At 40.9% G+C, this 25,687-nt stretch overlaps 3 protein-coding genes across 4 annotated transcripts; 1 reads left to right on the top strand and 2 right to left on the bottom strand.

Annotated features, from left to right (window-relative positions):
- Nucleotides 1-316: 316 nt before the first annotated feature.
- Nucleotides 317-5,030, bottom strand: LOC140767655 (putative disease resistance protein RGA1). The gene is made up of 3 exons (XM_073107650.1): nt 4,729-5,030; nt 879-3,196; nt 317-462 (listed from the first exon to the last, which is right to left on the bottom strand). The coding sequence occupies exons 1-3, from the start codon at nt 5,028-5,030 to the stop codon at nt 317-319; spliced, it is 2,766 nt and encodes a 921-aa protein (XP_072963751.1).
- A 5,240-nt stretch (nt 5,031-10,270) lies between these two features.
- Nucleotides 10,271-11,744, top strand: LOC140767313 (phosphoenolpyruvate phosphatase-like). The gene is made up of 4 exons (XM_073107173.1): nt 10,271-10,423; nt 10,603-10,718; nt 10,811-10,972; nt 11,282-11,744. The coding sequence occupies exons 1-4, from the start codon at nt 10,286-10,288 to the stop codon at nt 11,358-11,360; spliced, it is 495 nt and encodes a 164-aa protein (XP_072963274.1). The 5' UTR covers nt 10,271-10,285; the 3' UTR covers nt 11,361-11,744.
- Nucleotides 11,745-19,077: 7,333 nt separating this feature from the next.
- On the bottom strand, nt 19,078-24,141 carry LOC140767353 (putative disease resistance RPP13-like protein 1). 2 transcript variants are annotated; one of them, XM_073107222.1, is made up of 3 exons: nt 21,385-24,141; nt 20,418-21,279; nt 19,078-19,443 (listed from the first exon to the last, which is right to left on the bottom strand). In XM_073107222.1, exons 1-2 carry the CDS (start codon nt 23,989-23,991, stop codon nt 20,926-20,928), a joined length of 2,961 nt encoding a protein of 986 aa, XP_072963323.1. In that variant the 5' UTR covers nt 23,992-24,141; the 3' UTR covers nt 19,078-19,443; nt 20,418-20,925. The 2 variants fall into 2 exon arrangements, with proteins under 2 accessions (XP_072963323.1, XP_072963322.1); XM_073107221.1 differs by having other exon boundaries at nt 20,418-24,141.
- Nucleotides 24,142-25,687: the final 1,546 nt, after the last annotated feature.

Raw genomic sequence — 25,687 nt, 5'->3', positions numbered from 1 at the left:
GGATTCTAGCTGTGAGCAATCCTTAATCGACAAATATTCTAGAGCTTTCCATCTTCCAAGCACTTCTGCCGAGGGAAGGGATTTGACATTTGCACAGCCATTGATAATCACTCTAGTGAGAAAGTCGAGGTCTTGCGGAGCTTTGTTGGGTAATGGATCCAGTGCATCGCAATGCCCTATACCAAGGTTGTGCAGCGACGAAGGAAGAAACCTTCCTGATGTTGAGTCGTTCTGCAGTTTCGGACAAACCATTACCGTGAGTTCCTTGAGAGAGGTGAATTTCCCGAATCCTCCGATAGGTAAATGTGTCAGCTCACTACAGTTCTGGATGAACAACTCCACGAGAGATGTAAAAAGCTGAGGATGCAGTAGCAAACCCTCGGCTAAGGACACGAGGTCTCCACAAGAGTGGATTTCCAGTGAGTAAAGAGATGATGATGACGATGATGCCACTCCCTGGTCCTGCCACAATTGTGGAAGAGTAACCCAACTCACATTGTTAATAAACAATTTACTTAAGCCACAAGGCAGATTTGAAAGCACTCTTAGCTTAGGGCAATTAGAAACCTCTAGAGTTTCCAAACATGGAAGCCATTGGGTCGCTCCTCCATAAAACTCTTCTAGTGCTGGCATGTCTTTGATAGATAGCAGTTTCAGCGATGGGAAAACGCGAACGTCAGTTCCCCTGTTAGGTGCATTGCCAACCGACTTTAACGAACGCATGCTACCTAATTGTAGAGACTCAAGGTAGGGTAGCTGTCCAAGAGGTGATAGGTCTTCCCATCCATCGCAAGTCTGAAGTTGAATAGATACTAACTTTGATAGAAATTGAGGAGACATCCAATGTGGACTCCTGCGGCCCATATAACATACTATACTCAGTTTCTTGAGATTGGAATGTGGTTCAAGGGCGTCAAGTATCTCCTCATCAACATCAGGGCTTCTACTACAGTCCTCATATCTCCCAGTCCAATCTAAAGTCAGTTTCTGGATATGCTCTTTTTCCTTCAAATTGGCTTCAAAGATATCTTCAACCCTTGATACGTTTTTGAGGCCTTCAATATCTAGTTCATGGAGCTCTCGCAAGTTTTTCAACTCCAAAAAGTTATTCCCATTCACTGCAACAATGAACTTTTCCAAAATCTGAAGTGAGGTTAGTCTCCCTATACCAAATGTTTTGCCCCTCCGAGTATTCGGAGTACTTAGGATTCTAAGGTTAATAAGGTTGTCGATTGAATCTGCTGAAAAATCTGAGAAATCACGGAGGTATCTATCATGATAATACAAGAATCGGAGGTGGTAAAGCTTATTCACTGATTTAGGGACATGAGAAATACCACGATTAGCTAAGTAGCGGAGGTGTATTAGGCTACTAATACAATCATCAATGATATTAAAATTTCCCACTACCAATATGCACAGGCTTTTCAGACCTTTGAGCACCTTAAGAATGTCATCTTCACTGGAATCTGAATTTATCAAAAGTGTCCGCAAGTTTTTGAGTTTGATGATCTCAGGTATTGGAAGAGCAACATAATTACTGATTGATAAGTGACGAATACTTGTCGGTATACTTTTGGGCCCAAAGCTCTCATCAATTCTAAAGCATTCACCCTGGGAAACAAATTCTGCAAGCTCATGGAGTAGATCATGCATAACATAGCACTCTTCTGCGAAATCCGTTTTACAATCAAAAAATGATTTTTTCACCAGATCATCGAAGTACTCATGTCCTATATCCTCTGGTCGTCTATTTCCTTTCATAGGCTTCTGAACCAGACCTACAGCCATCCACATGTAGATAATTTGCTCCTTATCAAACTCATAATCTTGATGAAATATGCTACAAAACCTAAAGCAAGGCTTCAAGTGTGAAGAGAGATGCTGATAACTTAGTCTCAGAGCTGGCATTATGTCATTCTGGCTTTGTTCTAGTTCCCAAATTTTACTATTTAAGATATCTTCCCAGTGCTCATCATCTAAATTGTTCCTCAATATCCCTCCCACAGTCTTTGCAGCTAAGGGCGACCTTTTTAACTTTTCTACAATTTTTTTTCCAATGTCTTGCAGTTTGTTATAATTCTTGGGGTCCTCTTCACCAAATGCACAGTCCTTAAAGAAATCCCAGTAATCTTCATCACTCAAACCCCTTAAGAATATAGGTTCCATGGTACTCGTCATTATCTTTGCAACTTTTTCCATTCGTGTTGTTAATAAGATCATGCTTCGACACTCTACTGAACTGAAAGGTGCTAGTAATTTATCCCAACTTTCTCTATCATCATCATTCCAGACATCATCCAACACAAGCAGGACATTTTTTGACTTCAAACTTTCTGAAATCTCCCTTTGAAGCTGATCAAAGTTATCGACGGTATGTTCTTTATCAACTACCAATCCATGAATCTTCTTGGTAAGTGAGAGCACGTTAAAACTATTAGAGACACACACCCATATCCTCTGGCTAAAGTGCTTCTCTATTTTCTCGTCGTTGTATACAAATTGTGCAAGAGTAGTCTTCCCAATCCCTCCAACCCCAACTATAGGTAGAATGGAAAAATTCCTCCTAACAGATGCAGAATCAAAACTTAGCAATTTGTTTATTATTTTGTTTTTCTCATCATCTCGCCCCACCACTTTGTGTAAAACAGGTAAAAGGGAAGAAGTATCACGGTTAGGGGGGATCAAAGCTTGGTTGTGTTTTAATTTGTCCACCAAATTAATAAAATCTCCCATACCAGCGACAACGCTGTCTAAACTCTTGACGACGTCTTTTAACCTCTCTAAAGTGGGATCCTGATATGCCGCACGCCTAAAAATAGTTTTGAGGCGAGGTGCAGCACGACTCACCTTGCTCCTTTCCCCCTTGATTTCTTCTTCCAGTCGGTAGTACTCAACCTCATCGATGAAGTCCTCTGCCTCTTCAACCGCATCTCTGAACTGCCACATCCATTCCTCGAGTGCTGGGTTCTTCTCCTTGAGGACGTGGCCTCCATCGACGGCCTCTAGCAAAGCTTGGATGAGGGGAAGGGCCTTCTCCAGCCTTTGCCGCTCCGCCTGAAGGCCACGCTGCTGCTTGAACTGGTCTTTGGCGTAGGATATGAGGGAAGTGATCACATTTCTAGCGATGCCCGATGCAATTGCTCCAACAATAATCGATCCCACTGGCATTGTGGAAGCCCTCCTCTCCTTCTTCCTCACAACAAATCAAGAGGAGAACAAACAGAATCAGCAAATAGAAGAAAGCACACACTTGACTTCCTCTCACCCTCTCTCTTTTATGCATGCGCTGGGCAAATGCACACCATCCTCCCATCATTTATAACTCTACGTGCAACCTGGCATGGAGGTCAATCGAAGGAGGAGGGCTTAGTCCAAATTTATTTGCATTACGTGTCTAACACTCGCGTTGTCATCCTTGTCTAGCTAATGGATAATTCGTGGCTCACAAACTATAAACAACAGGCAATTAAATAGAAAAGGCAATTAAATAATGTATAGTTCATCGAGGGCTCACAGCCTCACACCTTTCGTAGTTCCTACACCAAGAAGGCCAGAAAGACATGCGCTCCATTTTCTAATCAATGGCTCGTTGACATTAGCTATAGAAGCCGGGTCAAGTTGGCAATAAGTTTAATAGTCTACAAAGACTTGAAACCAGACAGCTACGCGTTGACATTAGCGGTTGGCATTAAATTTTAAATTTACAAAGATTTGAAGGCAGACAGCTACGCAGTACAAGTTGGTGTGCATTACTCGGGCAAAGTTTGAACTGATGCACAGAAGATAAGCTCAAAAACAAGATAAGATATTGATGAACCGAAAGAGACAATGTATTATTAATTTTATTATTGGAGTAAATATTTTTAAGATAATTAAAATTATTAAATTTAAAAATATTATACAGAGACTAAATTTACTTAGAAGAAGAGGAAAATTATGAAAAAAATTTAATTACGGATTATAATTTATTTTTACGATCCGACCACATGGGTTTAGTCGAATAAAATTAGTTACTTAGCTTTATCTGATAATCCGCATATGGATTCGATCCGCTAGAAATTTTACTTATATAAATAGGGGTGGACATGTGTTGATAATATTCATTAAAAAAATTTGAGTTTAGCCAAGTTATTATTTTCATCCTTATCTTTTATCGTAGTTGTTAGATTATTTTATCTTTCTAGGAGTAGATCATAGCCATAAAAGTATCCCGATCTTTTAAACACTAGCCACCTTCTTCCACCAGTAGGCACCCTACCCTACGGATGCCCACCACCACCCTTGGCAGTCTGCTACTCTCCGACAACCACCGCAACGTCGAATATTTACCGTTCTACCCTATTCTGATCTATCTCCATTGTTTTATTTTTAACTTTTCATCCCGACCTCCGATTTAGGTGAAACTAAAGTCATTAGAATCCTAACTCACGAGGCTACTAACCTAAATTTTTATAATTTTCTTACATCTGGATTAGTCTATATTTGGTTTGTAATATTGGTATTAGAGCCAACGTTCCTCGAACGATGATTAACACGCGATCCAAGATGAACGAGGAAGAAGCGATCATGGAGGGTTAGGAACTCATCTCTGTTAATGTGGAAGTATCTCTGGTGTCCCCTCTACCATGAGCAACTGTCGACGATGAGCCGCCAGTGTGGGCAAAGGCATTTTTTTTTAGTCAAAGCAAAGGAGAGTTTCAAAAGGATTGAGAAGACAATCCAAACCTTGACGGCTGTTCTCCTAGCCCAATGTAGCTAGCCCGTGCCACCAGCGTTGCCAACGCCGCCAACTGCAGCAGAAATAGTCCAACCACGGCCACCAACTTCAAATCGTGAAGAAGGTGGAGAGGAGGTCCAACCGTCGGTGAAAACCCCTTCTCTGGTTGAGAAAGAATGCCTTTCTCCCTATAGACTAAGCTCGCCGTCGCAGCGACACTGGAGCAGCTGCTAGATATGGCCCCCGAGTTGTCTTGCCCATCTACGGTGGGAGCTAGGGCTAAAAATCCTAGCCTCCCATCAGTGGCCATCCGATCACTCCCGACCCCCGCTGCCACGTCTAGTCCCTTCCATGGGACCCCCGCTGTTGAGCTTAGGCCGTCGTTCGCGCACCGATTGGAAGATCGCGAGCTATGGCGGTTTATGTTGCAGCAAACCCTCGACTGGTGGCTGTGGGTCCAGTGCTTCCATGACCACCGATAGCCACGGCTAGCTTTCTTAGGCCGACTGCCAACCCGTGGTGGCTGTCGTAGTTATTAGCGATCGTTGGGTGGCTAAACTAGACAACCATCACCTTGGGAAGCTATTCCTACCTGGGGTGGCTCCGTCGTAGCTTCCCGCCATCGTCACTCCCCTGTAGTGGGGCCACTAGTCCCTTCCGCAGCCGCCTAGGGTCGGTGGACTTGTCGGCGATGCACCATGGCCGCCGCTACAGCAGCTTGAGCTCGAGCTCGAGTTCGGCCTTCCAACGTAGCTTGGTGCCATTCCACCACTGTGAGGACCAGCTAGGGCTTGATTGCTGGCGACCCACGATCAAACCCAATCGTCGTTGTCCCCCATGCAACCTATGGTGGTGCCCCTAGGTCGAATTTCAAATTCAGCTATAGGGTTATGGTTAGGTTATTTGAATGAAGGTGATGAAGTCACGATTTTTGAGGAATGCCAAATTTTTACGAACTAGTTTGACCACCTTGTGCGAACTAGTTTGGAACCCATGAATATGACCCCGTGCACGAGTATGAACCCAAGGATGAATGGTGGAATGTCCCACTGGGCTCGCGTCATCAAACTAAGTCGAACCCGTGGGCCTATGACCCACGTGACCAACCTCGACCATGAGGTCACTTTGCCGGCAATGATAGACCACATTTTAGGATCTAAGCTCAGACCATTAAGCTTGATTTCTCAAAATTCTTTAGAGGAGACCCACTAGATTGGATCTATCTAGTAGAGCAATTTTTCATATACCATGGCACACCCGACCACTAGAAGGTCCAGCTAGCCTCGTTCCACTTGGAGGACGTGGCGATTAGGTGGTACCAGTTGGCTGAGTGGACTCGACTATTTGAGTATTGGCAGGACTTTGAGGATGCGATTTGTGCTCGGTTCGGTCCGACCCAGTACGAAGACATTTAGGCCATGTTGACTAAGCTGACTTAGTCAACAATAGTTTGAGCTTATCAGGAGGAGTTCGAGTGAATATGCAACCGAGTCACTAATTGGTCTGACTCGGCCTTGAAGAGTACCTTCATTAGTGGGCTCAGACCTGACATTCAAGCTGAGGTCAAGGCTTTGAGGCCCACTACTTCTGACGAGGCCTTCTCTTTAGCTGTTCTGATGGAGTCTAAGTTGGATCAGCTGAATCAGATCTGCAAGGAGGAGAGAAGAAAGACGGCCCAAGCCCATGGGCCACTAGAGAAGGCATCTACCTTGACTCAACCTACACCAATGGCTCAATCTAACCGATAGATGATCACACGCCGCTTTGTACCCAACAACTTGGAAGAGCATCGAAGAAAGGCTTGTGTTTTTACTATGATGATCGATTTACCCCCAGTCATAAATACAAACGCCAGCCAGCCCACGTCATGTTCTTGGGCAAACTCGAGGAAGAACCTGAATTCACTAGTTGGCATGACAAGTTGTATGAGTACAAGGATGTGAGAGACTAGTCACCTTGAGGACAAGGTGTCGGAAGTGTGATGGATTGTTATGATTAGACCACATGGGTTAAGTCGAGTCAAAGTTAAGTTAGTTACTTAACTTTATCTTATTTTTTGAATTTCAAATAAATCGGATAATTCGGATGTGGATCCGATCTGCTAGAGATTTTACTCCTATAATACAGGTGGATATGTGTTGATAATTATCATTAAAGAAATTTAAGTTTAGCCAAGTTATTATTTTCGTCCTTATCTTTTATCATAGCAGTTAGATCGCTTTATCTTTTTAAGAGTAGATCATAGTCGTAGAAGTATCTCGATCTTCCAAACCCTAACCACCTTCTTCTACTAGAAGCCACCCTACCCTACGGCCATCCACCATGATCCTTGTCGTCCACTACCCTCCAACGACTGCCACAACATCAGATATTTATCGTTCTGCCATTTTCTGACCTATCTCTACTATTTTATTTTTAACTTTTCATCCCGATCTCTAATTTAGGTGAAACTAGAGAATTAGAACCCCAGCTCATGAGGCTACTACCATTTAAATTTTCATAATCTTTTTACATCTGAATCAGTCCAGATCTGGTTTGTGACATTTACCCTTTATTTTATTTGCCTCCCTATTAAAGAACCATTTGTCATTTTTTCTATATCTTATCTTGGTCTTCTTTTCTATTCCCTATAATGTCGTCCCCACATAATCAATATTTGTCTATACCCTATCTCATTTTTTTATTTTAGGAAAGCCCATAGATGCAGGTTTTAATCATTCAATAGAAACTTTTGATACAGAAATTAAGAGAGATAGAATAATGACTCTTGATATACAAGATCTCCACTTAGTTACAACAGTAAATATGCTAACAAAAAAAAAAATCAAGATGTCAAGAACTAGAGCTTACACAAAATACAATAAGAAAAACAGCCAAGCAAAATGCACAGATGCATAAAGGCCTAAGATTAGCCTGCGTCTCCGTCACGATCCAATTGTCATAGGTGCACAACTTTGTGAATTTCTTCTAATCGAAGAAGAATCCCAAACCATCAACCTAAACATACCTAACAAACAAGAAAAAAAGAAGAAGATAGAATAGAGGTGGTTGTAGAACAAAAAGGGTGTGAATCCACAACCACAATAGAAGGTGTGCAACAGAAATGATGATGGATAATAGTGAGTTGGGCCCAAGGCCCAACCTAGGCATAACTCAAGTTGTGCTTCTCGTAACCCACTCATAGGCAATTGGGTTAGGTTAAGACTCAACCTAAGCTTAACTTAACCCCTTCTCTCTTAGCGAGAGGCAAACCAAGAGAGGATAAGGAGGTGGTTACTAACAATCACCAACAACAACATATGAGGCTAGCTATGCTACCAACAACTAGTCAAGAAAGGATGCACAAGGCCGGGAGGGTCGATTGGTGTAGTCGACGGCAAGGGAATATCCACTCCATGGTCAACGACTATGGAGATTTCTATTATAACCAAGCAAGCCATGAGGGCTCTAAAGAAAAGGCAACTATAGCTTCATCTAGAGGAAAATAACACAGCAACCAATGAAAATATCCTAAGAAACTGGCGATACGACACCTGTGACATAAGGACATTGAGAGAAGGTTTTTTGAGCAGGTGTGGAGTGAACATGAGGTCACAAAACAATCTCTTTGAAAAAGCCAAATCACCCAAAAAAAAAAAGTTGGAAGACTACATGTAACCAAGTGAAATTATCTTGAGGAGGAGAAAGAGGATTCATTGATGGTTGAAGAAAAAGGGTCTGCTCACACTTGCAATGCTCTAGCGATGGGTGTGGCACAACAAGAAGAAAGGGAAAAATGTGGGTGATTACAAGTGGAGGGAAGAGAAGAAAAAAAAAAGAAAATGAAGGATAATTTGGTATGGATTGTGGCTAGCACAGGTGGATTAATTTTTTTTATTGGGTGTTACATCCTTTATGCACCTTGCAAAAAAAATTTGAGCAATGGCATCACTAAAATGTTGGAGTTTCACTATCACTAAGTTGCCTTTCTTTGAAGTCTCGAGGCTTTTGATTCTTGTCTCCTCACTTTTTCATCTTTTGTGATGCCTTCTCAAGATAGACTTTTATAATCTTTATATTTTAATGCCACTCCTTGGCAAGACATGTTGAAGTACTACTGCATATGTGGTCAACCACCAAAGTATGTGGTATGAAAGATTATTGTCTTGTGATAATTTTGAAAAAGTTTTTTTTTTCTTTTATGCATAGCTTTACAACATGTTGTATGAGAATTGGACAATGTCAAGTAATTTGACCAAATCTCCCTAATTAGCACTTATAAAATGCCACAAATATTGCTCAAGAAGAGTATCCACTCTTTCAGTTTGGCCATAAGTTTGGGGATGACGGCTTGTGAAAAAGTAAGGTTTTGACCTTAAGAGCTTGAACAACTCTATCCTAAATCGATCTAAGAATTGGGGATCCCTATTGCTCACGATGTTTTGTAGAACTCCCCAATAGTTGACCACATGACTTAGAAACAAACTAGCTATTTCCTTAGTGATGTACTATAGCAAATCTAGTGTAAAGATTGCATACTTTAAAAATCGATCCATCACAACTAATTTGAGGCAATGTCCTAGGCTTTTAGTAAGATCACGATGAAATTTAAAAAGATATTTTCCCATGGTCATCAAGAACGAGGAGCAACTACGATATTCCACATGGAAGCGTGGCCTATTTTATCCTGTTGGCAAATAAAACAAGTGTGAAGTTAGGGAGAAGTTTCTACTTTCAAACCATATTTGTAGATACACAACGCCTAATGCCGTGATATCATTGTGCTCTCAAGTTATCTTCTCCTTTCGGTAATGTTCACCTTATTATTCTAATCTTTTTCTATTGAGCATTTATATAATGTGGTTACTAACAATGTCTTACTTGGTTATGCTTAAATGTATTTATTATCTGTAGACAAAAGTTTCAGGAGTCAACCAGGCTGCAATAAATCAACAAGGTCGCGGGGGCTTGTCTAGTTTAGTAGTACCAGTAACAGCTATTAGCTCTCTTGTATTTCTTGAACCCCTGAGTTCGATAATCTGGTCTTTTCAAGCTTAATTGGAAGAGAATGAAGCTACAAAAATCTTTTGTTTTAGATAAATTCAAGCCCAAACAGGAGTTAGCTTGTGGAAGTCAGTGCACTGTGAGGATAAACTTGAGAATCTTCTTGCCTTGTAATTGTGCTGATCTTTGACGGAGTTGTATGCTAGTTGAGATCATATTTAGTTCCTTTCCTGTTTCAGTCTGTCAAGTGGTAATATCTCAAGCTCAAGCCGTGTAACCAGTCTCTCTAGTAATAGAGGCAAGATTGCATATATTCTTCCTTTGCCAGACCCTGCATTAGTGGGAGCTTGATGCACCTGGAGACGCTAAAAGATTACTACTACATGATTTTATTCGTGCATTCTCTTACATCATGCTGTCATCATATGATTTCTTTCAAGTTGTTTTTCTCCGAACTTTCTTCATCCATGCACTGAATGTGCAGGTAACTTGGAATTAGTTAAATACACTCCTCAATGGCATTGGCTTCTGAGGGAACTGCAACCAGTGGACAGGGAGAAGACACCATGGCTAATCTCGCTCATGCATGCGCCGCTTTACAACAGCAATGAAGCACACTATATGGAGGGTGAAAGCATGAGAGCTGCTTTTGAGAGTTGGTTTGTACAGTACAAAGTTGACATCATCTTTGCAGGCCATGTCCATGCCTATGAGAGATCGGTGATTTCCTCAGCTATATCTTTAAGTAGATATGCTGATTTTACTTTCCACTAAAAAGATGCATCTTATGCTCTTTCTCAATTATACTACATATTCTTTAGTTTGGGAGATTAAATAGTATCTCCTTTAAATAATTGTTTAACATTTTTCATCTAATTGAGATTTCTATTCTTCTACAGTATCGAATCTCTAACGTCAACTACAATATAACATCTGGTAATCCTGTACCTAATAAATCTGCTCCTATTTATGTAACCGTTGGTGATGGAGGCAATCAGGAAGGTCTTGCTTTGCGGTAAAGGAAGTTTGCAGAAGAAAACCTTTCAATGTTTCTCAGTTAATTCTATACCTGAATGATCATCACATTCTTTTCTTCCTAATTGATAGGTTCTCTGACCCGCAACCAGACTACTCTGCATTTAGAGAGGCCAGTTATGGACATTCTACATTAGAATTGAAAAACAGAACTCATGCTTTCTACAGATGGAATAGAAATGATGATGGGAAGCCTGTGCCAACTGATCTTGTTGTATTTCACAACCAATACTGGTGAGTTTAACGGACTCCGGTAGAAAAATATTTTAACTTTTTGGTTGCCGGGTTTATGAAAATAAAGTTTCACTGAAACCTGAAATTTACTGAAAACAAGTTGCTTTCTCTTAATCTTCTGTCTGATTAGTACTAACATTATATCTCTCGCATAATAACAGAATAAGTAAATAACCCTCCATCACAAAATTGATATCAAATTTACTGAGATTCTGGCATTGGGAAAAAGAAATCATGCAATGTCTATTTATCTTTCTCAAAATATTTTTACTCTTGTCAACTGATCAAAATGATTTGCCACGCTGACAGGGCAAGCAATGCTCGTCGAAGGAGACTGAAAAAGCATCATCATTCCCAGAACTGCGATATCTTCGTTGCCACATTCTGAAAGATTATAAATGTTTGGGGGCTGTATCAGGATGTATTGAATTGAAAAGCTTTTAAATGTTGGAGGCTGTATCAGGATGTACTGAAAAGCTGAAAAACAGTCTGCATCAAACTTTTCTCATGTATGGGCCGAAAATAAAAACATACCTTCTGAAGAAGTTGTTGAGTTTGTTCTGTTAAGTACTGTGAGAAGTAGATGCATCGATTCTAGGAAACTGGGTGTGATAAACTGTAATAGATTGTGCAACATTCCTCTGGCAGGATTCAGTATACATCTTGCATTTCAAGGACAACCTTGAGTGTCCTATGAGGAATCAAACTCTGTCAACCAGTGATGATTCAAACTTACTGTTCTATTGTAATGATAAGAAGAAAGTTTGGAACATTTAAATGTTGCATTTAAACATAAAACACAGACAAAAGTCCCAAAACTACTCTAGATAGCAACAATAGTTTCTCAATGGCATTAACAAGCAGTATCTTGAGATACAAACTCCTCTCCGGGTATCCAATTTTTGATGTTGTGTAATTGTTTTGTGTCAAATCCAGAAGAAGAAGAAGAAGGAAAAAAATAAAGAAGTAAATAAAAATAAAATTGGATGATATGAAAATGAAAGAGCCATGCACAGATAATAAAAGGACTATGGGCAGTTTGAGTTCAAAATGACATCCTACTGAAAAAGAAAGATGCAATCAAATGAATTCACTTGCCAATGCATTCTCAAACTCATGTGGGAAGGATTACTTCATTTTCTCTTGAGACTCCTTCGATACTCTTCTCTTATTTCCCATAGCTGTTCTCCAACTACTCTCATGTCAGGTCAATTCAGAGCAATGGAACGCTAAATTAAATATCTTCCATTGCTTCTTCCAACAAAGGATCCAATATATCATGTTATCATTAACCTTAAAGTACCCATGGGTTTATTTCATCAGCAAAGTTACAAAACTAAATTGCGGATGTCAACGGTTTGTGGCATTGGGGTTTTGGATTTAGTGATAGATAGTATGTCTTACATATTAATAGTGAAATTACAATTGGTACCCTATCTTTTACCAATAAAATAAACTACTTTTATTATTGGTGGTAATGAATTGAGCATTTCATTTGCTAAAAATAAACCCCTTTTTCCTCATCGCTTGATGGTGATCTAAAAACTTACTTCTTCCGCTAGTTCAATTTTCTAAAGGTAAGGAATGCCAAACCTCCAAATACACGTGTAAACCGCGTGGGTAAATCCTCCCACGTGGTGTATCACATGACCTGTCAGTACAAGGATTTCACAAGCCATACAACAGCACAATTTCACCATAAATAAACTCAACTAAAAAAGTCCGGATACAAGTTCCACAAGTCAAAACAAGTCTTCCAAATATATATCCAAAATACTTTGCTAAAGTCCAAAAATACAACGTCATCATCACACCCTCGCAGAGGCTTAATACAACTAACATACGTACTGAAAAGGAAAAGTAGCTACTCCTCGCTACCCGCACCTGCGTCCCCTAGCTATGAAATAATACCGCCACGAGAAGTGAGCTTACAGCCCAGCGAGTAGAATCCATACAATCTAAAATAATGACATCACATGTGTATATCCAATGTATGCCTATATTCGCTAATGATAACGATATGCTTATTGAAATGACTTACCACAATTTACTAAGTCAATGCAATTGATAAAGATTACCAATCACTATCTTGGAACATGCTAGTTCCTAAACGTATCATGATAAGTTCACATAGATATAAAGCTTGATACAATCTCATATTCGTACACATCTCAATCATAGGTTTTACATGTTATGCATAGCAATAAAATAGCAGTTTAGTCATCTCGTGTCTACTAAAGCATTAATCATACTTATCATCGCTCACCGAGCTATTCACCACACAGGGTAAATACTCTTAAGAAACAATCATCCATCATCTCATACATCGAGGGGGGATATATACATATCTAGCGGTAATGTCACCTACACGTGTATGGCGACACTACATGTGACTGGTTGTCTGTGGCCATCAGACTCAGGACCCCGGTCGTAAGCCCATATCTCACTCTCTCTAAATCATCACCGCCCTCGGCGGGAGAATCGGGAGCCCTCAGCTCATCAACAGATGCCCTAACCCTGCGTCGTCGAGTATCGCTAGAGTTTTATCCTCGCCTCACAATCATGTTCTTCTATCATCATAATCTAGTCCTAACTATGCAGTATAACTACTTGAATGCCACACAGGCTTCCCGACCTCAGGTGTAGGCCACTAATAGTATAGTCATATAAGATATACTCTACCCTTAACCCTGGGCTGAGTGAGTAAGGGTAATACCTAGTCAGAATTCGACTACTAATGATAGATGGAAGTGGTGTAGTGTTTATGAGTGTATAAAGCATGTTATAGTCATCATTATCATTACATTCTATATTCACAACAATCATACATCTATGCAATGGTATACCATTTAGGACACATGTAAAGCATTATCACACTAATGTTGATGCTACATTAACATTCTCATAATATTATAATGAGCAGGTTATCAATAACTACATATGCAAAAGATATAACAGGGTGTACCAACTGCATGCATTAATACCGACATTTCCTACAGTGTCATGACAGTTATAATGACTGTAATTATATTATTCTAGATTTGTATAACTCTACTCGCCTGGGGTCTCCACCGAATAGTAAATCTCGTCAGCTAGCCGACTCCTCCGGAATCCCAAAATCCTTCTCACGCGGTGTTAATCCTATTAATTCACGCAAGTAATGCCATACGTAAGATTAGCGAACTAATAGAATTAATTATCTTATTAGCGTATTTATGGTTGGCAATTACATGAGTCAAGAGTCTCCTAGGGCGAGTCTTATGTTATCCTAAAATTCACATGATACTAAATTATCATTACGAGGGATCAGGCTAATTAAATCAGGTGTAAAAGATAAATGGGGTTATAGGGTCCAAATGGTCCCAAAAGAGCTAAGCTAGAGGTATTGGGTTAGGCTCAAACCTAACCCAATAGGCAAGGGGCCAAGGTGGGCTGTAGCCCACAAGTTTGGCCGAAGTGGGCTGGGGTCCAACCACAGCCCACCAAAGGCTTGGTTGGTGGGCAGCGGTCTACAGCCCACCAAAGGCTTGGTTGGTGGGCTGCGGTCTATAGCCTACCCAACCCAAGCCTAGTGGGCTAAGTTGGGTGGGCTACGGTCTGGACCACAGCCCACCAAGGGCTCAGTGGGCTGCGGTATGACCGCAGCCCACAAAAAGGGGGTACGGGGGGTTAAACAACCCCCCCACCCTCCCTTGGTATTCCTCTTCCGAGGGAGGAGACGAAGGGAGGGCGGAAAGCCCGAGGGGCTGCGACGCTGGCGGTGCGGCACGAGGCCGACGATGCCGGCGGCACAGCATGAGGCTGAGGAGGGAAGAAAAAGTTAAGGAAGGAGGGGAGAAGGGCTTACCGGAGGGGGGGGGGGGGGGGGGGGGCAAGCTTGAAGGCTCTCGGTCCGGGCTCCGTTGGCACCGGCGTCAGCAACCCGAGAGAGAGAATAGGAAAAGGGGTAGTGAGGTGGAGAAGAGAATGAAGGGGGCTACGGGATGGCTGCGATGAGGGGGAAGAGATGAGGGAGATGGGGAAGGTGGCGTGCACGGCAAGGGAAAGGGAAGAAGAAGGAGAAGGGAGGACGGGGTGCGCAGGCTTCCGTGACGCATGCGTCGGGTAATTTTTTTTTGTTTTTTTGTTTTGGGGTGTTACAGCAGAATAGTCCAAATCCAAAACATTCTCTCCCTTTTTATCAGAAATCATAAACCAAGTAGGAGATAAACAGAAAATCCTCAGTCATAAATTTTAACTACAAATCTTCAAAATATACGCATCAAACCATATGAATCCTCAAAAATCTCTAGGCCACATCAGAACAATTTCAGAACAATTTCATTCATTTTAGTCCAGAGAGTTGAATTCATATGTGCTTTTCTTTTCTCAAAATAATTTTATAGACGTAAAAATACTCAATGTGAAAAGTCCCTCATAATTATGAAATCCAAAACGAATAGATCCACATGTGTAAGCAAATGCATATTAAGTAGTGGACGATATATTCACACCTATCCGTCTTGATACTTCAACCTAGTAAGACACTCAAACATGAGATAGATTTTAAGACTGAATTAAATAGAATGAAACTTTATATTATAGTCAAACCTAATTTAATTCACTTCACACACAATTGACAAGTATTATTTCATTTTTTTATTCATCTGTACCTTTTTTTTTTTGGAAAAAAAGATAAAGCAACTAATTTAATTCACTTCACACACATGCAATGATAACTTTCACATTCATATTGGATAGTCATTTCCTTGTGACACATTACATTTATTTGCACTTTGCCAATAATATAAGAATACAAGGGATGCAAGAAAGCAACTAATCTTTTATTAATTACCTCCTCAGACATCAGGGCACAGAGAATATGCACAGAATTTTCAACAATGATGGAAGTACCAGCAGGTACATAGGTGAGATGTAGGGAAATAGTCAGATGACGGGTGTCATTCTCTTTATATAGACATAATATATCTTCATGATATATGGTAGGGTGTACAACAGAATATATCTTCATGATTCTATACAATCAGATCCTTTTATCTATAAGTAGAATTAATCCCTTCAATTATGCTACGCCATAATTCGCATGCGTAATATATCGCTATCTACTATGTTTACATTTCCCCTCAATCTTAACTGTAACAAGGTTGAGATTGCGTCGTAGGCGATCAAGCATGTAGCGTGTAGCCAGTTTGGTGAAACCATATTCTACCTGGTCATTAGACTATACAAAGTGGACATCAAATGCACCCAATGCAACCTTCTCCCCGATGAAGTGAAAATCCACCTCTATAGGCTTTGTCCGTGCATGAAAAACTGGATTGGTTGTTAGATAGGTAGCTTGAAGATTATCGCACCAAAAGACTGGAGGTCGTGGCTGGCATATGCCCAATTCTTTTAGCAAAGATTGCACCCATGTTGCTTCAACTGTGCCATTCGCCAAGGCCTTGTATTCAGCTTCAGTGCTAGACCGGCACACTGTGGGTTGTTTGCGAGAACTCCATGAGATCAGGTTAGGATCTAAGAATACTGCAAAGCCTCTCATAGACTTGCGGTCATCTACACAACTAGCCCAATCTGCGTCTGTGAACACACTCAGGAGGGTGGAGCTAGAATGTCGAATGCTGAGTCCTAGAGTTGCTGTGCCCTTGATGTATCTTAAGATACGTGACTGCCTCCCAATGCATATCAGTGGGTTTGGAAAGATATTGCCAAACATTATTTACAGCAAAAGAAAAGTTTGGCCTTATTAACATAAGATATTGCAATCCCCTAATTATGCTTCGATAATAGAAAATATCATCATTACCAAGAGCCGTACCACAGTCGCGTACAAGTTTGTTAGTAACAGACATGGGGGTTGAGACGCTCTTATAATTCTCCATGTGAGCTCGGTGAAGAAGGTTGGAGGCATACTCGTGCTGCATCAAAGTGATTCCCCTTGAATTGTAGATGACTTCAATCCCCAGAAAATAGTGCAACCAACTAAGATCTTTGATCAAAAAAGAGGAAGACAGGGTGCACAACAAACGATCAACAACCTTCTGCAAAGAACCAACAATAACAATATCGTCCACGTACACAAGCATATAGATGGTGATGTCCCCATGGAGAAACAGAAAGAGTGAAGTATCTGCCTTGGAGGACTGAAACCCAAGTTGATGCAAATAGTCGCTAAGGCGAGAAAACCAAGCACGAGACGACTGTTTTAGACCATAAAGTGCTTTTGGTAGTTTGCACACATAGGAGATGCTGAGAATCTTTAAAACCCGGTGGCTACTGCATATAAACATCCTCATCAAGAAAATTGTGAACGAAGGCATTACTCACATCAATTTGGCGAAGATGCCATCCCTTGGAGATAGCCAAAGTAAGGATCAAACGAATAGTGGCTGGCTTAACAACAGGGCTAAAAGTATCTTAATAATCGACACTATACTACTGTGTGAACCCCCGAGCAACCAAACACAACTTATGTTTATCAATGGAACCATCCGAACGCTATTTAAGCTTGAATACCCACTTATTGCCAACAACGTTGATGCCTAGTGGACGTGGCACAAGTGTCCAGGTACAATTCTTCTAAAGAGCAACAAACTCATCCTCCATCGCGAAGCACCAAGCCGGATCTAAAAGAGCAAGACGATGAGATATAGGCTCAGCAAAGAAAGCACGACGATTTGGAGTGTACTGAACAGTGCCATCTGTGAATTTCTTGGGGAAGGTCTTGTTGACGCGGAGGCGAGTAATCGTTTGATGCACAGGTGGAGCATTAGCAAGAGCAGCATCTAGTGCAAGCTTGATATTGGCATCGCCTGCTACGTGACCCAGTGAATGTGCATCAGGAAATTGGGCCAAATCCGACCAAGGCGCGAGTGCTGAGGTCGCCGCATTAAGTGGTTGCTGCAGTGGAGGATTTCCTAGGCCAGGAGTCGAGGTAGCAAGCCTAAGACTGCATGCACCCGAGACGTCGATCATGCAGACACGCTGATCGTCTATCGGAGGCATGGGACGCGGTGCAACTGCAGCTGCATCAGACTGAGGGAAACAAATAGCGTCAGAAGAAGTGTTGGCCGACCGAGGCGTGGAAAAGGGAAAAGGGATTCATCAAAGACAACATCTTGCGAGATATACACCCGGCCAGTGCTTTTGTCAAGACACTTATATCCGTTATGCATGGAACTATACCCCAAGAAGACACACAGTTTGGAACAAAATTACAACTTATGAGAATTATATTTATGAAGACTAGGCCAACATGCACAACCGAAAGTGCAAAGAAAGGTATAATCTAGCGTAATGTTGAGAAAGCGTGTAATAGGGGTAGAATTATTAATAGTATAGCTTAGCAAACGATTAATTAAGTAGCACGCAGTAACGAAGGCTTCATCCTAGAATCTAAGAGAAATAGAGGCATGCGCTAATAAAGCAAGGCCAATTTCAACAATGTGTCTGTGCTTCCTTTCGGCTACACCGTTTTGCTGTGAGGTATGGTGGCATGACACACGGTGAAAAGTACCACAACGTTGGAAATATTTATGGAGACGGTGGTACTCCCCTCCACAATCAGAATGAACAAATTTTGGAATTCAAGAGGCGCTCAACATGATTTTGAAAAATATAAAAGATTTGCTCAACATTCAATTTATGCTTAAAGAGATAAATCCAAGTGTAGCGACTATAATCATCCAAGAAACTTACATAGTACTTGAAACCTCCAATAGAAGCTTGAGCAAGTCCACACACATCGGAGTGAATAAACTCAAGAGGAGAGGTGGTGACACGAACAGAATTATTATAAGGAAGTTGATGACTCTTTGCACGTTGGCATGCATTACAAACTGAGGACTCTTGTTCAAAGGAACAATCTAAATTATTGGATTTCAAGATAGACCTAGCAATGGTTGAAGTAGGATGCCCAAGACATTGATGCCACTGAGAGGATGACACCTTAACACCGGACAAAGCATGATGAGGAGTGGTGGATATTGAGCGACTAAACAGTACTGGGTAGAGACCCCCTTTACTTCTACCGAGTAGAAGCGTTTTCTTCGTGGCCTTGTCCTTAATAAAGAAAGCATCGGCATGAAATTCAATGAAAATATTATTATCAAAAACAAGTTTGTGTACAATTTCCATCTCTCCTGTTCAACATCAGGAGTTTATTTTATTTAAAGAAAAAACATAAACATTATAATCCCACACCTCCTAATCCACTGTTTAAACATTATAACCCACACCAAATAAAGTTTCAACATCCAAAACAACAATATCACATCATTTCACCACAAAACTGAATAAAATAAAGCAAGCAAAACAGTATCACCATCAAAATTAAGACAGCAAAAACTAGACATAATCAACCAGGATGAAAGAAAGGAAAATTTTCAAAGATCAACAGAATCGTTTCTTCTATTTCTCCTTTCCTAGAATTATCAGCTTCCTCTACTCCAGAGCGTCCGCATTCTTCATTCCTGCCCAGCAAAGTAACATAATATTAATACGATGTAGAAGCTCTAACATGTCCCTTCTTGTTGGGAAATTGAAAATTTTTACTATTTCTATCTAGCCAAGTGCACTAGATACAAACCGACCACCACAATCTCTGCTAACACTTTCTTTTCTTTTCAACATCATGAGTTGATGGTCTTTTGGGTTTTTGTCATGAAATCACATTTCTTGTCTAAAACCTTCAAAAAGATTGGAATCTATATAGAGCAATAATCAATATCGGTTTTTCAAACCTAATTAAAACAAAGAAGCAAATAATTTGATATGGATCTATCCTATAGTGTCATTCAAATATGGTTTTCGTACTATTCTGAACCGTATTAAGTGAAACTATGAAAGCATGACATCAAGCCAAACTATTTCTCCACCGTATAAGCACAGTAGGAATTGTACAATTCTTTGAAATAGGATCATAAAAAGTCCACTTTTATTTCAACAAAAATAAAGATGAAGAGGCATCATCGTAATTAGCTGAATTATTGATATCAACTATAAGTTTCTATTTTTTTGGAAAAAACATGTGAATCTCATAAAGTTCTCATTAGCGTTACTGAACTTGAAATTAAAATTTGCTACATCATTTCTGAATTGCAAACTGGTTATTGATCAAACAGAAAAATCCAAGTAGTATTGATGTTACTGAAACATCTAATGTGTAACATGTTTCTCAGTAATCTAAAATGACCAACTAGGGAAATAGTTAATGAGAGAGAACGTGCTACGATCTTGCCTATACGAATTTAACTAACTAAAAATTTAAGAAGAATGGGCATCCTGGTGCACTAGACTACAGGGAATGCTATGAAGGCACATGAAAGTTTCATTGGATATAGAAAAAGAAAAGACAATGGAGAAATGTAAATATAAGGACGAATAGAAAAATCATTGTGATATCCCGAGGAATTAAATATTAAGGGGATGGTGAAAGAACTCATACCCGGGTTCGGCGATTGTGTTCTTGTAGAGTAATAGCTGCTAATGTCTCCTTATCGTATTTGCCTATTTGTACCTTAGGGATGTGCTGAATGTTGGGCCAATCCGGACCTGAATCTTGTAGGCACCTCTCCTCCAACTCTGGAGGACAGTCATCCAACCACAGTGTTTTTAGCGATGATGGAAGTTTTGGTAGTGACTGGAGCTCTCTGCAGTGGAATACCTCTAGAACTTGGAGACAACAGAGGCTTTGCAGTTCTTCAAGCGGGAACTGCCAAGAGGATACATCTCTTATATATAGCGCTTGCAGCAAGGTGCGGTTCTTCAACGCCCATTCTTCTAGTGCTGAGGATCGGATTCCCATACAGCATTCAAGATACAGATTTCGGGCAGAGATGCTCTAGAGCTTTCCATCTTTCAAGCACTTCCATCTTTCAATCTTTCAAGAGCTTTCCATCTTTCAAGCACTTCTGCCAAGGGAAGGGATTTGATGTTTGTACAGCCAACGATAATCACTCTAGGGAGAAAGTCGAGGTCTTGCGGAGCTTTGTTAGTAATAGATCCAGTGCATAGCAATCAAATATATAAAGGTATTTCAGCGACGAAGGAAGGGACCTTCCTGATGTTGAGTCGTTCTGCAGTTTCGGACAATCGAATACCATGATTTTCTTGAGAGAGGTGAATTTCTTGAATCCTCCGATAGGTAAATGTGTCAGCTCACTACAGTTCTCTATGAACAACTCCACGAGAGATGTAAAAAGCTGAGGATGCAGTAACAAACCCTCGGCTAAGGACACGAGGTCTCCACAAGAGTAGATTTCCAGTGAGGAAAGAGATGATGATGACGATGATGCCTCTCCCTGGTCCTGCCACAATTGTGGAAGAGTAACCCAATTCACACCTTGAATAAACAAATCACTTAAGCCACAAGGCAGATTTGGAAACACTCTCAGCTTGGGGCAATTAAAAACCTGTAGAGTTTTCAAACATGGAAGCCATTGGGTCGCTCCTCCATAAAACTCTTCTAGTGCCGGCATGTTTTCAATTCTTAGCTCTTTCAGCGATGGGAAAACGCAAACCTCAGTTCCCCTATCGGGTGCACTGCCAACCGACTTTAATGAACGCATGCCATATAATTGTAGAGACTCAAGGTAGGGTAGCTGTCCAAGAGGTGATAGGTCTTCCCATCCATTGCAATTCTCAAGTTGAATAAATACTAACTTTGATAGAGATTGAAGAGACATCCAATGTGGACTCCTGCGGCCCATATAATATTCTATTATCAATTTCTTGAGATTGGAATGTGGTTCAACAGTGTCAAGTACCTGTTCATCAACCTCAGGGCTTCGACTGCATTTATCATATCCCTCAGTCCACTTTAAAGTCAGTTTTTGGATGTGCTCTTTTTCCTTCAAATTGGCTTCAAAGATATCTTCAACCCTTGATACGTTTTTGAGGTTCTCAATACCTAGTTCACGGAGCTCTCGCAAGTTTTTCAACTCCAAAAAGTTATTCCCATTCACTGCAACAATGAACCTTTCCAAAATCTGAAGTGAGGTTAGTCTCGCTATACCTGATGTTTTGCCCCTCCGAGTATTCGGAGTACTTAGGATTCTAAGATTAATAAGGTTGTCGATTGAATCTGCTGTTAAATTTGAGAAATCAGGGGAGAAACTACCATGATAATACAAGAACTGGAGGTGGTAAAGCTTATTCACTGATTTAGGGACATGAGAAATATCATGATTAGCTAAGTAGCGGAGGTGTATTAGGCTACTAATACAGTCATCAATGATATTAAAATTTCTCACTACCAATATGCACAGGCTTTTCAGACCTTTGAGCACCTTAAGAATGTCATCTTCACTGGAATCTGAATTTATCAAAAGTGTGCGCAAGTTTTTGAGTTTGATGATCTCAGGTATTGGAAGAGCAACAGAATTACTGATTGATAAGTGACGAATACTTGTAGGTATACTTTTGGGCCCAGAGCTCTCATCAATTCTAAAGCATTCACCCTGGGAAACAAATTCTGCAAGCTCATGGAGTAAATCATGCATAACATAGTGCTCTCTTGCGTAACTCGTTTTACAATCAAAAAATGATTTTTTCACCAGATCATCGAAGTACTCATGTCCTATATCCTCTGGTCGTCTATTTCCTTTCATAGGCTTCCGAACCAGACCTAGAGCCACCCACATGTAGATAATTTGCTCCTTATCAAACTCATAATCTTGATGAAATATGCTACAAAACCTAAAGCAAGGCTTCAAGTGTGAAGAGAGATGCTGATAACTTAGTCTCAGAGCTGGCATTATGTCATTCTGGCTTTGTTCTAGTTCCCAAATTTCACTATTTAAGATATCTTCCCAGTGCTCATCATCTAAATTGTTCCTCAATATCCCTCCCACAGTCTTCGCAGCTAAGGGGGACCCTTTTAACTTTTTTACAATTTTCTTTCCAATATCTTGCAGTTTGTTATAATTCTTGGGGTCCTCACCACCAAATGCACAGTTCTTAAAGAAATCCCAGTAATTTTTTTCACTCAAACCCCTCAAGAATATAGGTTCCATGGTACCTGTCATCATCTTTGTAATTTTTCCCATTCGTGTTGTTAATAAGACCATGCTTCCACCCTCTACTGAACTGAAAGGTGTTAGTAACTTACCCCAACTTTCTCTATCATCATCATTCCAGACATCATCCAACACAAGCAGAATTTTTTTCGACTTCAAACTTTCTAAAATCTCCCGTTGAAGCAAATCAAGATTATTGATGGTATGATTTTGATGAAGCTTTAAACTTTCATAAATCTTCTTTGTAACTGAGAGAACATCAAAATTATTAGAGACACACACCCATATCCTCGGGCTAAAGTGCTTCTCTATTCTCTCGTCGTTGTACACAAATTGTGCAAGGGTAGTCTTCCCAATCCCTCCAACCCCAACTATAGGTAGAATGGAAAAATTCCTCCTAACAGATGCAGAACTGAAACTTAGCAATTTGTTTATTATGTTGTCTTTCTCATCATCTCGCCCAACCACTTTGTGTTCAACAGGTAAAAGGGAACTAGTATCACGGTTACTCGTGTTCGAAGGTTGCTTGTGCTTTAATTTGCCCACCAAATGAACAAAATGCCCTACATCAGCTGCAACCTCATCTAATCCCTTAACTATATTCTTCAACCTTTCTAAAGTGGTATCCTTACGCACGGCACGATCAAAAATAGTTTTGAGGCGGGAGGCAGCATGACTCACCTTGCTCTTCTTCCCCTTGATTTCTTCTTCCAGTTGGTAGTAGTCCATCTCATCTATGAAGTCCTCTGCCTCGTCAACCGCATCTCTAAACTGCCACAACCAACGCGCCAGCTCTGGGTTCTCCTCCTTGATATGGCAGCTATCGACCACGTCCATCACTGCTTGGATCTTGGGAAGGGCCTTCTCTAGCCTTTTCAGCTCTGCCTTAAGGCCGAGCTGCCTCTTGGACTGGTCCTCTTTAACATAGGATATGAGGGAAGTGATGAGGTTACTAACGATGCTCGACGCGAACCATCCACCGACTACCAATCCCGTCGCCATTGTAGAAGCTCTATTCCTCCTTCTTCCTTACAACTGGAGGAGTAGAACAAAGAGAATAGCTAGCTCTCCTTCTATCTTATATTTAGGAAGCCCAGTTCCGGCTTGCCGTCTTCCGTTTGTACGCTTTGTGCAAATGCGCAGCAAATACGTTCTTTCATCAGAACCACTCGTACAAGCCGACGTCAAGGATAGTGTCGTTGAATAAAGCGGCCATTGAGTGGCCCTGCTCCTTCCTCCTAACTCCATGATAGGGAAACTAGTAGTTTTTCCTCGATATTTAAGTGTGACAAATAGAGGAAACTGTTGGGTTTTGGCTCGTTCCACAGCCTCACTTCACTTGTAGCCGCCTCCCACTCCCACTCCCACTCCCACTCTTCTCCTCCTCCGACGAACCCCTCGTCCCCTTTATCGGCCACAAGATCGAGCCCCTTCTTGGTCCGTCAACACCACCCTCGGCGAGCTCCTCTCCTCCGTCCACTCCATGTCCTTCATCTGCCGCAGGGAGATCGCTGTCGACTCCCTCTACAAGGCCAAGACCCGGTTCGTCTTGCTCGCGCACAGCGATCTCTCCGGCCCCGTCCCCAACTCGATGGGAAACTGCTCCAATCTCGTGGGATTCGACTCCTACAACAATCTCACCGGAGAGTTCCCGTCCTAGATTTGCGAGCCCCCGGACGTCACCTATTTTAACTCCTCTTCGAACGATTTCGTCGGGGGGCTTGGATTCCGGTGGATTAGAGGGTCTTCGGACGATCTCTCCGCCCTCGGCCCCGGGCATTGATGGTCTAATTCCAGTGCAGCTTGGAAATATTGAGCTACTTCAGGTACTGGACCTCATTTAGTAATTTAGCTTGGCTATCTAGATATTAGCTTCAAACTGAGAGAATATTACCATTTATAATAATATATGAGAGTTCTTTGGAGTCCATTTTGGTAGCTTCATCAAAAGAGGTCTCCTCTGTCACATTAGATCCATTAGCTTCATTTTGTGTTCTAGTCACTGATGGAGTAACTGCTTCAGCGATGATGTCCTGCTGAACTTCTGTAAGAAGAATGCAATAGTAATCACTTATTGTTTAAATCTTAATCAAGACCATACTTTCTATATGCCTAATGTTTCTGAACAATAACTTCAAATGATAAGAATGGTTACCACTTGAAGTAACGGGGTTTCAATTCTTCAATGTGTCTTCTTGTTTATTTATATTATTGTTGTCTCTTTCTTTGTTTGGTCTTGTTGATTTCGGTGCAAAATCCCTCTTTTCTTGGTGTAGATTTCAGTTGAAGTTCTTTTTCTTTGATAAATCTGCCAAGTGGGTATTGTAGATCTTCTATGTGATATATCTTGCTTTATGGAAAAGATTCGATTATTATGATTCTTTTTGCAGGTTAGAGAATGAAGATATGAGAGAAGATATTGACATGGAGAAGAAGGCTGCAGAGATAAGTTCAATGCATTTGTTGTTTCCATTTCTTTCTTGTGAAAGAACTTAGGAGAAGAGGTGCCTCAAGGATCGAAGGTGACCATCTGAAGAAGAAGAAGAAGAAGAAGAAAAAAAGGCAGACAAAATGTTTGAAGTGTCTGATCTTTTTAATGTAATGTTTGAAGTTTCTGATCTGTCTAATTACTGTTTATTATTTAATCACTTGTTTTACTACATTATTGTTTAATTACTTATTAGATCTGTTTAATTAC

The sequence above is a fragment of the Typha angustifolia genome, chromosome 9, assembly GCF_048772165.1.
Source record: "Typha angustifolia cultivar Huaian chromosome 9, ASM4877216v1, whole genome shotgun sequence".
NCBI lineage: Eukaryota > Viridiplantae > Streptophyta > Magnoliopsida > Poales > Typhaceae > Typha > Typha angustifolia.
This window is presented reverse-complemented; position numbering and strand designations above follow the sequence as displayed.